At 55.1% G+C, this 17,332-nt stretch overlaps 1 protein-coding gene across 2 annotated transcripts in view; it reads right to left on the reverse strand.

The window, feature by feature from the left end:
- PTPRN2 (protein tyrosine phosphatase receptor type N2) overlaps positions 1 to 17,332 on the reverse strand; it is an 812,882-nt gene that overhangs the window by 102,327 nt on the left and 693,223 nt on the right. For both annotated transcript variants that reach the window (XM_088018277.1, XM_028092397.2), the window contains one exon: positions 6,815 to 7,027. In XM_088018277.1, the coding sequence (XP_087874403.1) occupies positions 6,815 to 7,027 (213 nt within the window). The remainder of the gene's footprint in view (positions 1 to 6,814; positions 7,028 to 17,332) is intronic.

The following is a 17,332-nucleotide window of genomic DNA, read 5'->3' on the forward strand; positions in this document are numbered from 1 at the left end:
TGGCTTTGCTGCTGTCTGGTGCTGGAAACATGGGGGAGAAGCCAGCAGGACTCTCCACACCTGCGCCCACTCTAACCGTGCGCCTCAGAATGCGCCGAACTTCACAGAAGTCCGGATTTCCCCGGAGGTACGTGCTTTCTTTACAGACGGTCTTAAGTTTTGGTTCAGAAGGTGTGCCCACCTCTGAGTCGGGGCCCAGAGGAGAGAGAGCAGCTGTTCGAATACGACCCTTAATAAACACACTGAGCAGGGAGGCGATCAATGGTTCCTACCCCCAGCACCCCCCTCGCCCAAATGACTGTCCTTCCTCAGAATTTAGAACTGAGATGCACTTACACTTCCGTGACCTTCCTCGACCTTCAGCAGCCCAGTGAAGAGCACACAGCTCCTTCCATCCCATCTCGTGGCTGGGGCGCAGAGAGACATGAGGCCTGGAAGGAACGGGGCTATCACGGTCTCTTTTTCCCACGAGTGCAAATATTGGGAAGGAAATGTTTAAGCTGAGACGTGAACCCCGCGTGAAAGGAGGCGGAGGACCGGCATGCCCACGGCTCCCCCACGGCGCTGCCCTCAGCACAGGGGAGCTGGCCCGGGGAGGAAGACAGACCTGGTCCCCGGCAGGAGCTCCTGGCTGGCGGCCCTGCCTGGGCCCGGGAGTCGGGCCCTTCCGCACGGTCCCTGCCTCCAGGGTGAGCACGAAGGATGTCCCTCCTGTCCTCTCCTGCTCTACAGGCCTGTCCTTGTGGGGTCTGCCACCCCAGTGAGGGGGCACCCTGGGCCCGTCGTCATGAGACTGTGGTGGCGGCATTCCCGCCCCGTGTCATCACTTGTGCTTACTAATGCTTCCTGTGGTCTCATGGCAAACTCCTCGTCTTTAAGGAATCAGAAACTGAGCAGAGAAGTGAATTCGACCATTCCGGACACCCCCACGGAGCCTCGCACCACGAAGGGAAAGGTGGAGGGGCACTGTCGGGTCTGGGGCTCCAAGGAGGTCCTGCCCTGTCCCGTGTGCGAGTGCTCCTGGGGCCCCTGACTTGCTCCGTCCAGTGGGAAGAGCGCTCGCCCGGGGCCTAAACGCTATAAATTGCCCTAATTCGGCTCTGCCACCCGCCCGCCGTAGGGCCCGGGACAAGTCACAGCTGACCCGATGCTTACTTTCCCCACGTGGCTGCACAGGGTGAGCTGCAGAGCCCCTCCCTGGGCCCTGGCGGGGGACAAGGGACAGGGCCCGGGAGGCTCCTGAGTGCGCGGGCTGCCCTTGGAGGAGCTCCCCTGGCCTCTGCAATATGGAAGCACACTCTGACTTCGACAGAAAACTGCATTAAAGCAGATTAAAAGCGTGAACCTTCATGAGCCGGCCCCGAGCCGGGGCCTCCCTCAGCAGCCTCCAAGGTGCGCTCTCCCATGCTGGCCCTCACGGACCACAGGACCCACGCAGGGCGAGTGCCTGACACAGCAGAGGTGAGGCTGGAACTTCCTCCCCTCCCCTCAGCCGTCCTTCCTTAAGAGACGGTTATTCCGGTAAAATCCAGATCTGCTAACAGGCCACAAACGTACAACAGAATCCGGCAACCCAGGAATGAAAAGAAGACACAGCATCCAGGCTCTGGGATTCCTTGCACCAGCCATCGCAAGCTTTTGTCTTCCAGATTATCTCGAGTGGTCTGTTATTTTCAATTAAGTCTGATCTAATTATTATCGTTTGATCAAGGGAGATGGCTTGCTATATTAGGACAGCGACATGTCTCAGTTTTGTGTTTGGATATGTTTTTGGCAATCTTTCCAGCCTTCCGCCTCCTCTAGACTTATTTCCAAATCTCAGGAGCTATTTTTGAGGAGACGCGTTGCACAGAAGCTGGAGAATGGGCGCGCAGCCGCAGCTTTTGGAAACTGCGGACTTGAAAATTTAAGGTTTATGAGATAAATGCACTACACATTCACGCCTTACAGGACAATGTTCAGACCCAGGGTGGCAAGGAATCTACTCAACAGAGCCTGTTGGTCCGAACTGATCACTTGAAACTGAATGCACACGCAAACACACACATGTTCTCGAAATGCTTGGGACAGGTGCGTTCCTTGTGGCAAGGCAAAAGTCTACAAGTTCTCCTTCGTTACCACGTGACTGTGTGGAGAGGCGTGTGCTTAATTTACAGCGCAGCCCGGGCCTCTTTCTGGGATCGAGGCGCTTGGGACCCCAGGACAAGTCCTCTCCCTCAGCAGCCTGGCTTCCCCTTGACCAGATGAAACACCAGCTCTGTCTGCAAAGCTTCAAAAGAGCTCTCCCGACACACAGAGGTGCAAACTGCAGCTTCTTACAAAGGCAAAACTAGCAAAATCCCAATTCTCAGGCTTGACTGGGTTAGGATAAAAACCCAAGTTCTTTAATAATATTTGAGGGCACTTTTCCTTTTATGAAGCGGGATAGATTTTCTTGCTGGGAAGTTGCACAAAAGTTATTTTGACCTGAAAATTTACATGTAAAGCAAAGAAAGGCCGTTCTTTCTGACTGATACACAGCTGACTGAAATGGGCTATTTTAGGAGATTGTGGTGGGTTCAGGCAAACCTCAGGAGAGTCCCCGTTTTCTACCTAAATCGGAAAACGCTTCTCTAACGAGTGATTGTACCAATTACAAAAGATTAAGCTGCCTTAGAAAAAGAAGGATCCCTTAATTCAAGGCCCCGGAGAATAAGCCAGCTTGTGACAGGTGCCCTCTGTGAGGGGCCGGCTCTCCCTTGCCCAGGGGGGATGAGGATTTGGGCTGCATTCAGGCCACCAGCCCCTCAGCCGGAGTGGACGGGACACCCCAATCACAGCCACCTCGCACCTGACGTGAGGTCACTCGCTGGTCATTGCCCATGAGTGGGATGCCCGCCGCGCCCAGATGCGTGATCTCCTCTGGGGCTGGTTCCAAAGGCCTCCAAGCGATAAGGAAGCGTGCTGGCTATTGAGAAATAACCCATCACAAGAGGCTTGCTGGAAATTCCGCAGGAGTCTGTGCGCTCGTGTGGGGCCGAGGGTGTGGGCCGGCCGAGCGCTGAACTCCTGCTCCAAGGTGATCAAAGCCTCCGGGAAACGGATGCAACACTCAAAGAGACTCAGAGAGAGAGAGGAGGGAATGTGTTCTAGTCATCTAATCACTTCCCTCGGCATTTTCACCTGACGGCCTTCCACAGAAATGGGCCTCCCGTGCGAGGAGACGCCCGTCGTGTGCTGGGCACAGGCATCACACCTCCTTCCACACTGACCGCACACACCAGCAGCAAGCAGACGTGCTCACACACGACATATATATTATGTACCGACATGCCAATTTGGGGGGAGAAAAAAGAAAAAAAGTAAAGAAATCATCTTTTTAGGTAATGAAGTACAGATTTAGTCCAAATACGTTATGTTTCGTGTATTTAGAAGAAAAAATAACGTTCAGTAAAACACTGGGGCAAAGTTTGGTGGCCATTAAAAAAAATGGCCTTTCAAAATGGATTTCCGTTATTCTGAAAGTTAATATACCTAGTTCTTTCAAGTTTGAGGAAATTAAAATTTGATAGATTATCTGGTAAGACTGATCCCTTGGTAAGTGCTAACATATAAGTCTATCAAGAAATATTTGATTTTCCAATAGGTAAAGCAAACCAAAATATCACATACTCCTACACGCATGTAAGCTAAGCTTTAAGATGCTGGCTCTATGAAATGGCTCTATTCTGTGGAAGAAGAGAAAAAAGGTTTAAATGTGTTTGCATTGGGACCTAATACTGCAAACTACTCACTGTTTTGAAGCAATTTTGAGACAAGCCCACTGACTATTCTGGAACACTCCATGAATGCACTGTAACTAACCCAAAGCCGCAGACCATGAATTATGAGCTCAGGGGGGCTCTGCATCATCAGCCGCCAGGAGCCTGGGAGAGCAAATCTTAGAAGGTGTGCGTTGTCGGGGCTGACGTGGGCCAGGGCTTTACAGAGGGTGGGCTGTGGGGTGGGGCGCCCCCACCCGAGCTCTCTTGCAACGAGTCCACTGCCATGCTGTTTACCCGCGCACTGAAGGACCCTCCTTTGTGGCTCTCTGGGAGGAAGGATCCCAGAGGCCACCAGCGCCTCCTCGGACCACCGGCCCTGAGCTCCCCCTCCTCACCGCGGACCCAAAGGCTCCTCATGTTCTGATGAGAACAATTAGTTCGTCCATTTAAAGGGTAAGTTCACATTCGGACATAAATAAAACTTATTACCTCACTGCCTACCGCGTTCCTCATTCCCAGGCAGCTGCTTCTAACCTCCGTACACAACAACCTTCATCTCTTTCGGAGAGTTTATAAAAATGATTGAGCATGAAATAAGGCATGATATTGAATCGCTCCATTTTCCTCGTCACTCGGTGTTGGGAATTAAGAGGAGGTTTATCCAAACTTCACTTGTATTATAGGATTAGCAGAGTGCAGAAGTTCAATGGTTTAAAAAGAAATACGGCGTGAAGGCAACTTTTCCTGAAATTGTTTTTACGTTTGCAATATTTTAAACAACTTCTCAGACAGACTTGAAGCTTGCAAGGGGGTCTCAGTGGTAGCTCTGGAAAAGCCAAGTTTAGTGTGGACGCATTCCCGAGTTAATACCTGCTTCGTTTACAAAGGCAGACATCCTCTATTTGCGGCTACTCGGTGAAGAGTCCTTCACACGTGACTCAGCGAAATCTAGAGGCAACCTCCCTGAGATCCCAACCCTGTTGGCGGAGTCCTGCTCTGCTAGCCACACACCAAAACAACTCAACAGCTCAAGCACTAGCATCTTCTCCCCAGTAGATCGTCCACTTTGGGTCAAACGTCTGCATTTAACCAGGGTGGTTCCCTGAGAGGTATTTCACAGTGATTTCGAAATTAAGCCCATCACAAAATCTTTATAATAATTTCATTTCCAAATTTTCCTAGATCATATTTTCAAAGGGAAAGTTTTTTCTGTGCTTTTCCCCCTTTTTTATTAATCTGGATTGAAGAAAAGCACACATTTCATTTATTGTCTGGATTACAGATTCTTATTAAACAAACCAGAGCTCATTATAAAATCAATATCAACTTAACCACCATGCCCCCAGGAGGAATAGCAAAAAGGTCACTCCAAGAAATTCAAACAATTTTCCTGCTGGAAGGGCATGATTTTAATTACAGATACTATTAATTAGAGCTGTCACCGGGAAGATTTTTTTCTGTTAATTATCACAAACTCAGTTCTAAGTGTGCAATTTCAACCCGTATTTTTGCCAAACTGAGTCATTTCTGCATGCAAGCCCAACCTTTCCATTCTATCAATATTTTATATTTGAATTTCAAAGTGTATCAGAGGATGCTATGCTTTCTAAAAATCCACCCGTGTGATCTCCCGTCTCCTGCACACAGAACAGAACTGGTGTGATAATTTATTTATGTCCTGGCACAGACATGGCCCAGAAGCCCCGGCATCCTACACTGATGGTCTTGCTCAACAGAATTTCTGGATAAATTCTTACTAGTTTATGTGACATTTTTTTTCTGGGCTTCTTCTTCAAACGTGATTTTTCTTTTGCTTTGAAGCAGAGCCGTGCACTGGGGCTGAAATGCCACCTCCCACACATTTGAAGGTGCCATTTCTTTATGAGAGAAGATCATACTGACCAGCCTCGTGACCTCCTCCAGAAAGCCAGCGCTTTTCTCTCTTCAGTGACAATACCAAGAATTTTTGAATGGGGGGAGAAAGCTATCTCTTGGTCTCTTTTAAGGATAGTGATTTTATAAATTCATCCCAGGTCCTTCTGTGGGCCAGTGTCAGGGTGGCCTATGGAGGAAAAGCAGCTAGCTCAGACAAGTTCTTGGAGGGCACCTCGCAGGACAGTTTGGAGGGACGGTGGTTCTAGAAAGAGCTTGAAACCCCCCACCCCCATATGACTGTGATGACTGAACGTCAACTTACATATTATTGTAAAATATGATGCCTTATTTATGAGACAGACCTATTACACATCGTAATCATGTGAGTAGAGGAAACAAAGAATCTACTAGTCCAACGGGAGAAAATATTTCACAGATACATACTGACTGAATTTCTAAAACGATGATTAAGTATTTTACCTTCCCAAATGGGAACGATACTGAGTTGTGCCCTGACTTGTTTATGCCTTGGGCTGGTGTTGCTCATTCTCACTGCAGGACATCACTAAATATAAAGTGCGTGCTACACAACGTCCAAAAATCTTTTACTGTCCCGTTTGGTCTGCATCTGCATCCTCACATTCTCATTGGCTTCTGACTCATCTCCAGGTGTGTCTGGAATGGTTGGGAGTTCCAGCGCCCAGCGGCCACCCTCACTCTCATGGAGACGCCCTTGGCTTACTTCCCACTGATCAGCATTAGATTTCACTTTATCCAAATACTAGCAGGGGGTGGCGATGGATCAGGTCAAAGGATCTTTTCATAGAAGACCCGGAGGAAGTCGATGATTTAAGAGACATCTTCAAACATCTACACAACCAATTTATCTTGCAACTTTGGCATTTTTCATTAATAGTGGCCAAACTAAGAAAGATAACAGATAATACATAATTCATGTTTTGTTTCAACATTTCTAATGAGCAACCTGCTTTTCACAGCTAACTGAGATGAGCCGAGAACAGAGTAAGATTAACACAAAGCAGTAAAACTGTGGTTACAAGGTATTTACGTGAATGCTGATGAGCAGTTTCAAACCGTCTTCCTGAAAAAACCCAAACTGTGACTACATGAAGCGCTGGGAATGGGGAGGGGCCACAGACCGCGCACTGGTGAACAGAACCCAGCAGAACCCCTACCTGGTAGGCGTTGGTGGCATCCGGGCCGGGGTGCTCCCCCAGTCCCGAGAGCTTCTCCTGCAGCTGGGAGTGCGAGGTGTGGCGCAAACAGTAGATGACACCGGAGGCCAGGAGGACCCCGACCATGGCCACGACAGAGACCAGGGTCAGCACGATGAACGGGGTCGAGTCCTCTTGCTCTGCTCCATGCGGCAGAAGCTTGAGTTTGCTTTTCTGCAGAACAGGAGAGAAGGCATGCGTTAGCACCTAACAAATTATGACCTCCTGGAAACCACCCTTTTCCAACGCAAGGTAAACGTAAAGCTCAGCACAGCACCATGTTGGTGTTAAAGCAGCCACTGGGGGGGCCATCCGGAACCAGCACCCCGCAAACAAGGAGGGAAGTTATTTCTAACTAGCACATTACACATTGCAACGTTTCAAAAGAAAACTTAGAAGCATTACTTGTTTTCCTGAAGGCCACCGTTTTTCTAACCCTAACAAGGCAAAGTCGTTGGCAGCTGATTTGCAGCTTTAAGGAAAAGCGCACATCCCTTCTTCAAACAGGTGTGAGGAAAATAGAGCAGTTTATCCTGAAAGCATGCACCACAATGCTTTTTTTTTGGGGGGGGGGCGGTGCCGGGAGCACAGAGAGGTCAAACAACTCTACAGCACACAGCACCATCAGGGGCAGGTTCTTAAGTTTCACATCCACGTTCTTGGAGACACTGCTGGAGGGCCGCCTCTGGAGGAACCTTTCCTTGACGTCCCCACCGACCTGAGCCCCTCTGCGCGCGCGCCCGCGGGACACACACTCCAAAGCCGCGCACCTCAGCGCTCTTCCTTGAAAGGAGCTGCAGGGCATTTGAAACATGACGGTCCACGAGTTCACTTCTCCGCGGCGTGGAGAGTAAGGGAGACAAACCATCAGATTCTCATTGTATTTTTTTTGGCGGGGGGAGATCCTTTGGGTGCATTTCACTAGTCTCCACGTGCAAAAGGTGCATGGTGCTCGCCCGTTAGCTTCGTTAGCAGGTGTATTAGCCACAATGAAAACGCCGCGGGAGGACGGAGAGGACGCGGGCGCGCGCGGCTCCGGCCAGCACGCCCTCCACCATTACTCGGTAAATGAATGGAGACGCACGCCCGCGCCTCGGTCCCGGTTGCTACAAGATGAGAACAATTAGCAAACTCCTTTCCACCACCTAATTTCGCGTGGTAACAAAATGGATTTTTTTCCCCATGAATGCCTGGCCGGCCTATTCATTATGGGTCTTGTATTAGTAACTTTCTGCTCTGTATCCAGCCTCCCCCCTCCTCATTCCCTCCTGTCTCCGAGTGTACACAGGGCCTCTTATGTCAGGCCGGGCCATTTTTAGCTTGTAATCATAAAGGCCACCAAAGCAATTATCGCCGGTCTTGACTGGAAAAGCTGGTCATTAATTAGCCTCCTTTTGCCTTCGGTGCCGCGGATTAGCTGGTGCCGGGACTGAGTTAATGGAAACGCGGGTTAAATGAGAAAAGACGCTGGATTTTCTTGCCTGGATGCGCGGCTCGGAGGAGGACGGCGAGGCTGGCAAAGGGCGGGAGGCTCACGGAGGGCGGGGAGGGAGGGGAGGGGGCTAGGGAGAGGGGAGGGGCGGAGGGGGTGGGACGACGGGGGGAGGAGGGAGGGACGGAGCGGGAGGACCCCCGGGTGGGGGTGGGGGACACGGAGAGGCGGGGGCGCGGGAGGGGCGCGCAGGGCTGCCCGAGGCCTGTGTGGCCGGTCCCGCCGTCGCCCCCGGCGTGGACCCCTCCCCTCCCCCCTCCCGCTCGCCCCTCCCTCCGCGCCGGCACGGCCGCCTCCGGAAGGTTAAAGCTCCGGGAGCCGCGGACCACCCCTCCCCGCCGCCCCCGCTCCCTCCGCACCCCTGTCCCCGCCCCTGGCGGGGTGAGAGCCAGAGCCCGGTAAATAAACCGCAGGGACCCCACCCCGCGCAGCGAGGCCCAGCAGGGCGGGAGGGAGCGCGACCGGCCCGGCCCAGCTCCCCGAGCCCGCGCCGCGCGTTGCTTCGCGCCCCTCCGGCAGCGGTGAGCGCCCGAGGGCCAGCGAGGCTCCGGGCCGGGGTCCCAGCCGCCGCCCCGCGTCTGCGTTCCGCGGCCGGGGAGGCCGCCCCTTCGCTCCCCGAAAGAGGCCGAATCGACACCTCCGTGGGGGCCATTTCCAGGAGAACGGTTCGCTCTCCCCGCGGGACAGCCTCGCCTCGGTAGACGGAGCAGGGACAACAAAGGAGGCGGCGCGGCCGAAGGAGGGGCGTCCGCTGTCCCCCCGCCTGGGCCGGGTCCGACTGGCCGTCACTACGCGTCCCTCAACCCCGCCCCAGTGCAAACCACTGGAGGTGCCCGCGTCCTCACTTAGGCCAAGCGCCAGCTCTGGGGATCCCGCCCAGGCGTCGGGAGGACCCCTCGCGCCCACGTGGTTGACGGCGCCCGGGAACAGGGACTTCCTGAACCTTCCTGCCTGGCGACGTGAAGCGCACACGCGTGTGGTGGCCAGCCCGGTTCAGAGAGGACGCGCAGTGCGCACTCGACAGACGGTCGCACGCGCGCCAGGGACCAAGGCCGGGGCTGTGGGTGTCGGGCAGTCGGGGACGCGGGGTCCCGCTGCGCAGGGTGCCCGCGGGCTCACCGTGTAAGGGGCACGGGGTGGCCCGGTTGTCACGCGATTCCAGGTGGGAGGCCACGGAGGCAGGTGGCAGTGCCCACACGTCAACCTGGCCCAGGTCTGGGGCGAAAGAGAGACCCCGGGTTGGACACTCAGCCGGGAGGCCGCACCGAAGCTCTTCCCAGGGCGGCAGGGGGGCCCAAACGCGGCCGCCACGGCCGGCTGGGGCACCGACGCTCACCGAGACCCACGATGCGCCCGGCGAACGGGGGTAGAGAAGCAGGGCCCAACCGCTGCCCCTTTCGCAGCCGGCGTGGAACTAACTCAAAGGTCAAAGAAAAACGCCAAGGAGAGTGACTGCCCCCAGAGCTCGCGTCCCTCCTCTCCGGATCCCGCTCTCCCTCTTCCCAGCTGCTCAGCACCACCATCCCCCTCCGGGTCCCAGGTGCTGCTAGAGGAGAAGGGAAGCGGGGAAGGAAAAAGGACGCGACCCCGTGCCCACCGAGTCCCGTTTTCTATGATGTCCTCTAGTTCCAAGCTGCATGGGCCGGAGCTGTCCCGAAGAGAAGGGCCACGGTGGTCTCAGGCCGGAGGGAGGGGTCCAGGCTCCCCCCCTTCCCCCGCAGCCCGTCGGCGGGGAGGCCCTTCCGGCAGCCAGGGGAGGGGTCGATGGCTGTGGACAGCCGGCCCGGCCCAGCCCGCACAGCAGGGGCGGTCTGTGACAGGAGCGTGGGCGGGGAATCAGCGGGTCTGAGCCAGAGAGGGAAGGCGGTGGTAGGGCTGACGGACCCACCGGGCTTGTGACGACGAGGTCACAGGATCCTGGGGCCGGGCTCGGAACCCTCTCTCCAGCCCGCCGGGGGCTACTCAGCTGGAACCGGAAAAGTCACTCTTCCTTGCCCATCCCCCCTGCACCCCCAGTGGTTCCGACCTACCCAGTGAGGAGAGGAAGGGTCCAGCGGGAGGAAAAACTGTTGCTGGTTGCTAGTCAGGTCTTAAGAATCCCGGAAGAAACGAAAATTTATAGAAATTTTTCAAAAAAAAAATTAAAGTGACCTCCCCTCTTTGGCATAGTGATTGAGTTAAAATAACTTTGATTATTTTATTTCCTTTCTTTTTGTGTTATTAAGACAACAAACAAAACTTCTAATCCCTGCTAACCACCAGCTTTAAGAGAAAAGAATTAGCCTGATATCCGCTGGAGAGTGAGTTTGATCCGAGGTTCTGCTCCAGGTGTGACCTGGGTGGGGTGGGCCTCAGCCTCCTCCCCTTCTGGGTCCCTGCTGCCCAAGGCTGAGCAACTTGAACTACATGTGCTTTCCCCAAATTTTGTCCTGGGGCTGGGCCCTGCAGAGAGCCCTCGACTAATTAGAAGCATCCTGTCAGTCTTGACTTGGAACTGAAAGAAAATAATGCTGAAATATTTATGACTTTGACATTTACAGTCAGGCGTCTTTTAAAAGCGGAACTGTGCGGTGGCTGAGATCACACAGGAGTGCTGGTGTCTGTGCACCCCAGGATGTAGGAGACACACACACACACACACAAGCACTTAATGCTAAGCTCCAGATGCAGGAAAAGTATGATTTTAAAAAATAATCAGGAATAATTAAGTCAATTTTATATCAGGTTAGATGTATCTTGACAGTAAACTGTGGTATAATATTGCATATTTCTTCCACTCAACCATTTCCACCTGCAACCCCTTGAATTTAGAATGTAAAATATTGCAGAAGCTATGATTTAAGATAAATGTGACCACAGAGACAATTTGTGGAATTGCTCTTAGGAATTAGAATCTACAGGCGTTGTCCTGACCTATTTAAACTATTTTGATCTGTGCTTGTAAGTGAAGGTGCATGGGGCTTCCTTTACATTGTCTTCTGAGCCATTTATGGCAAAATATCTTCAAAACTTTTTTTCTTTAGCTGTCCATGTGGTAAGCTTAAAAGGAAAGAGAAAAAAGAGAACATTTTATGCCCAAACTTGGTTGTGAGAACTAAGGCAGCACACAAACACAAAACTTCACGGTAACAAATATTTGTGGACCAGTAGCAACAGTGAGTGTTTTTCCAAGCTTGTGAACAGTTAACAATAGCAGCCCCGTGCCTAAGCCACTGACTTCAATTTTAAAATACACTTGTACCCAAAACTTATGGGCATGGGCATTTAATTTCATTACTATGAAACTTCTAACCTGTGCGTGTTTTCATTTGTATCATTCCTAAGGACTTGGTTTTGCAAGCCCAGCCTCATCTTATGTTCCTCTGCACCTTGACATGACTATGACTGCAACCATCCCTTTGCCTGTAAAATTTAGAATTTGATTTTAGAGACTACTAATTAGTCGCTATAACAAATCTGTCTTTGCTTTCCCAGATGAAAAATTTTAGAATTATTTGGAAATTTCATGCTAGATTTACCAAAATGTACTTACTAAAATATAGTAACTATGACTCTAAAGCTGATCAAAAATTTTAATAGTTTTCAGGCCATGGGAATGACCAAACTTAAAAATATAGGGGGAGGGTAGTGTCTTAAAATATTTCAAAAGTATTTTTTAAAGCTGTTAACTGAACTATTTTTAATTTGGAATTTGCCACAGAATTCTCATAAATGAGAGAAGTCAGGCGGAAATAATCATGTATTAATTCTCTGCATTACAAAATCTTTTCAGAAGCTATTATCAGAGCAAGAGGCATTTCGGTCTGAATCCAGGGTGGGAGAAATCCTTTGTGCAAGTGAAAGCCATTGTTCCTAGCACAGATGAAATTGTACTTGCAAATCTGCCATTCAAGTAGCCAAAAAACAAAACAAAAAAAAGCCTATATAGGCAAGAGAAAAGAATGTCCAAGAAATAATTATTCTTAAATGAAAATAAGTGGGGGTACCCTGTTTTAAAATAAGCATTTGTTTATTTTTTTAGGCATAGACACAAATATAAATATGCAAAAGATAATAAATTGTCTATTTACCAGCTTTAAGTGCTCCTAGAACATCAGTTTTGGGGAACTATTCTGTTGTAAGACATCAGGGAAGATTTACGGTATTTATGTCTTTAAAGGGGGAAAACTACCGTTGTGTGAACTAATTTTTAGTAGAGCTTGATACATAGCAAATTGTCTCGGGGAGAACAGAGAGCGACCAGCTGAGAACAGACCGGGAAAGATCGGCCCCCCAAGAAAAATCCTGCCCCTAGCCATCTTTCAGATTCTCTGCCGGCGTTCTTACTACAAACAGACTCACGCTCAGCCAATACACCTGATGCGCCCGCTCCCGACCCGTGTTTTCGGCGTGCAAATCGGTCCCGAGGCCTGCTCTGACTCGCGCACTAGCGCGCCTCCTCGGTCAGGTGACGCGGTGGTCTCAAGAAGTACCCCCCCCGCCCCCGCAAGAACCAAACCCTCTTCAGGATTCGAGTTTTTGCCCATCCTCCTCCTCCGAGGCGAAGAAGCTCCATCCTAGACTCGCCCGGCCTCGCGGGTCAGGACCCCGCTGCCGCGGTGGCGCTCCTTGGAGCACAGGTCTGTTTTGGGGCCCTGCCCGGCTGGACGGACTGCGGGCTATCTCACCTCCTCTGCCCGATCCCCCCCCCCCTCACTTATTTACCGGAGCCCACAGAGGTCCCAAAGATCAGGCCGCAGCGCGGGACAGGCCGCAGCGCCCGGGCTGAGGGCTCCTGGGGGCCGCAAGTACTCACAGCACTGAGGGGTTTCCAAGAGGTCCCCGGCCCCCTTCCCCAAGGGGACAATGCCCTGGCCCAAACTCCGCGCCGCAAAGCGCGCTGGCCGTGGGGCACCGGCTGAGGTCCCCAACAACGCCCGCATCCATCCACCCAGGAGCCTGCACAGGCTCACCACGCACGTCTCTGCGGCGCTCCCCCCACCACGGCCACCCCCTTCTCGAGAGCCAAGTGGGTGTGCTTGGTTGGGTGGGGGGCGTTTCCTCTTGGGTTGATAAAAAGAAATGAGCTTCCCACCCCCTCCTGCACACAAACCTTCACCTCCTCGCACTTTCGCTTGCGTCTAAATTCGGGGAAGGCTGTCTGGGCGGAGACCACGTGGACACGCTGCGCCCTGGACCCCAGGCGGAGAGGCTCCGTGTGCCGAACAGGGACCGCTGTCTGCGGACTTAGCTCGGGAACTGGAACCCAGAGCAGGAGGACGCGCAGGGGCAGGGGGCCGGAGGCAAGGCCGGAACAGCAGGCCAGCCCCGTGGGGACCTGTGCAGAGAGGGTCCTTGCTGCCCTCGGGGTGTGCGTTCCGGTGCCCTGGCGACTGTGACAGAGACCCCCCAACCGTCCAGCGTGGAGCGCGGCTAGTTCAGCGCACTGGTGACACAAAAGGGCGGGAGACTCTTTCCGGCCCTAAAAGCCAATTCTGCTGTGGTTTCAACCCCTAATTTTGGGGTCCGTCTGATTGCCTCGAGTGGAACTACTCTAGAACCTCGAAGGAGGCTACAGTTCAGAACCACACAGGTAGTTAAGGAAGACAGGAAATGAAGTCCCTCCTTCAGAAGTTTCTCTCCGCGAGCACGCGGCCGCCTCACCTCGGGGGGCCGAGAAAGCGCAGGTTCCGTTTGGGGGAAGGGAGGTGGCCACTCGGAGACGCTTCTCCAACTGGCGCGCGCAGGGGTGGGGGGGTGTGCTCAAAAGATCCTGCAATCTCACCCACGACCCCACCTGCTCCTCGCTCGCTCTTCCCTGCGTACCCATCCCGTGCCCCTTAACTGAAACACCCCATGGCACACAGGCGCGAGCCCCGACCAAAAGAGGACAGTGAAGAGCACCCCAAAAGGGGCGGGAGGAATATGTCCCCGCGTTGGCTCCCCTCCATCCTGCCTCTTCTTTTCCCACACCCCTGCCCATCAGCGTGCGCTCCACCCCCCCCCCCACGCCCCTCTCCCCTGATGGTCTGAACTGCCCGGGTGGCCGGGGGAAGTCCAAGAACGAGGGCCTCAGCCCAGTCCTGCCAGTCTCCAAGGGACGGGTGGGGGGTAGGACAGCTGCCACCCCCTCTCAATCTCTGCACCACCAACCGGGTCACCCTGGGATGCGTAACCAAAACCCACTGGAGGATGACCTCAGACCTCCCCCCCGCGAGCCAGAGCCTTTGACAGGTGTCCTGCTTCGAGTCTGAGTTAGCCCCTGCCCTGGGCTCTCCGACGTCCAGGTTGCCCATCCAAGCCCCCAAGCGCACCCTCCCCCCTCCCCAAGCTCTGTTTCCGCGCCCTGCTACCTATACCCGCCTGGCGGTGCCCTCGGTGGGTCCCTCCTGCTTCCTCCCTCCCCCACCCCAGCTTCTCTCCTTTCTCCTGCAACCCTACCGGTGCCTGCGCCCCGGCCCCGAGCTCCTGGTTACCTGCAGAGGGGCCGGTGCCCAGCGCCCAAGCCGGAGGGGGGCGGGGGCATGCGCCGGGCCGAACAGCCTCGGGGCGCGGCGGCCGCGGGCAGCGGAGGCGCCATCACCACGGCTAGCCGTTTCCCTGCGCCCGAGCCACAGACGAGCGGGTCCATCCTGCTTCTGACCACAAACTTCTCGGGAGGCCGGCGTAGACAAAGGTGCCGTGCGTTGTGGCTCCAGCGGCGGCTGCGGCACCCGCTCGGAGCCCGCGGGCACCGGCAGCTCTGCGCCGCCGCTCCGCCCGGCTCTGAGCGCGCCGCTCTGGCCCAGCCCCGGGGCGAGGCGCTCGGGGCCGGGGCGCGGCGAGGACCGCCGCGGGGCCGCCGCGGGACAGTCCCCGCAGGGCCACCGGCCGCGCGCGCAGCTCCATCCTGCGCGGCCGCCGCGCCCCGCCTTATATCCGGCCCGGCGCGCACCCGGCCGGCGGCGGCGCGGCTCGCGGCCCAGCCACCGGTTGCTATAGCGATGTTCCCCCCCCCCCCACATGTTGCTGACAGCAATTGGCTAAGGGGCCGCGGCTCTCCGAACACCCTCTCCCGCCCGAGACTATGAATGGACATCGGCTTTGTCAGTCATTCGTACAACGCCCGGGCCTTCGCCTGTTCTTTCTTTTCAGCCTTCCGCCCTTCCACCGCTCCAGCGCGCTTCAAACCCGGCAAGTTCAGGGTAGCGCTCAGGAGAGAGGGGACTCGGCAAGAACCGTCAGCCCGCATGGCCTTACCGTGACCTCTGCTATGGGAAGGGTGGGGGTGTCCAAACTCTGCAAGTGGAAAATTTATGGCAAATTGTTCTTTCGAGTTAGTTTTTCCACTTTTGCCATGGGGTGCCTTTTGCTTTCTTTCCAAATCGAGGCAGGTCAATTACGCTGGTAAAACAAGAGAGTAAATGCCCTTCCTGACCCTCCCCCCTTTACTCTCAAGTGTTTAGGTCTCCAATTCGCGTACAAAGCGCATTGCCCACGGCGGGAAGGAGTGAGAACTTTGCCACCTTTTCGCCCAGGCGCGGTGCAGGTCTCTAGCCCCGAAGCTGGGCTGAGGCGGCAGTGAAACCGTGGAATCCATCTGCCTTCTTGCCTCGGCAGGTCAAAGGCCTGGCCTGGACCACTGCCTAGCAGGCAAATGGAGCGCAGGGGTGGGGGTCGCCGGGCTGCACTCCAGCCGCGGGCTCCTCCCCAAGCTCCTTGACCCTGCTGGAGTCTGGAGGGGGCGACTAGGTCTGCTGGGCCCTGTGATTGGCCTCCCGCAGACGCTCAGTCACCCCATCGCGCTTCCCTGGCCCTTCTCCCCCCACACACATTCTTTCTCTCCCAGCCCTGGACCCCCGGTCTCAGCTACAGGTGGGGGCACCCCGGTGCGCTACGCCCTGGGCGAGCAGCAGAGACCCGAGAGCTGAAACCCAACATCTGTGTGTACAATGCGTTTTCCGAGGCCCACAGCTGCAGGAACAAGAGGAAGAAAGAAAGGAGCGGGGAGAGACCTTGTCACATGCAGATGACAGTCTGCGCGGGGCTCTTTAGTTTCTCCTTTTCTGGACACCCTGGCGCCCTCCTCCCAGTCCCCCTCCCCCACTGCCTCACCATTGTTCCTGTGCTCGGGACGGCTGGAGACGGCGGCCCGGGAGGAGTAGGGCGGCCCCTCCTAACCCTACGCCCCTCCCGCCCCACAGCCCGCGGTCCTCGGCGCCCACTCCGGGCCCCTCCAGAGCAAACTGCACCCCCCACTCCCAGTCCCAGCCGCCCGCCCGGGGGGAGCTAGCACTGCGACCCGTCTCCTCCCCACCCCTCCCCTCAGGCGCTGCCCCCAAGACCTGCCCCGTCGTCACTCTTCTCTCGGGAAACGCCGGGGCCAGTGCTCAGGGTCGTCAACAGACAGGAGTCGAGTGCCTGCTTGCCTCTGTCTAGAAGTGTCATAAGGACTAGCTTCCTCTGACCCAAGGCCTACGCTGAGTTCTGCTTTGATTTGGTATTTATAGTGGCCGGGAGCCCAGCGCTTCATAGAGCCCCAGGGCAAAGAGGTGGCACTTCCATCAACAGCTCCTGCAGGCCCAGGTGGCCCGAGCTCGTCGCGAGCTCGTGGCGGGCCAGGGCGTCCCGGGCTTCCGGAAGCGCAAGGGGAAAACGACGTCCAGTGGAGGCCAAGGGGGAGCCTTGGGCTTCTCTCGGGTTATCCACCCCGCGGTGCACCCCGACCCCCTCATACATCCAGTAGGCCGGGAGGTGGTAAATCACCCGGGCTCCTGCAGCCCCAGCCAGGGCAGGGCCTGCAGACCCTCTGGAAACTCGCTGGGGGCTCAGCGCTTGGCTGCCAGCTGGGCCTCTCGGTTGTCCAGGCCGAGACCTGCGCCCCAGCTTGGGTCACTCTCTGAGGGTCCTCCTCGGGCAAAGACCCGAATGGTGGTGATGCCTGTCCCTCCTCGCTGTCCTCCTCAGGGCGTGAGCCCACCCGGGAACCCCGGGCCCCGGCGTACTGCTCCAGCCTCTGGGGCGACCCC

Source organism: Eumetopias jubatus, unplaced genomic scaffold, assembly GCF_037043125.1.
Source record: "Eumetopias jubatus isolate StellerSeaLion01/CBP00866 unplaced genomic scaffold, mEumJub1_p1.0 scaffold_14, whole genome shotgun sequence".
In the NCBI taxonomy this organism is placed as follows: domain Eukaryota; kingdom Metazoa; phylum Chordata; class Mammalia; order Carnivora; family Otariidae; genus Eumetopias; species Eumetopias jubatus.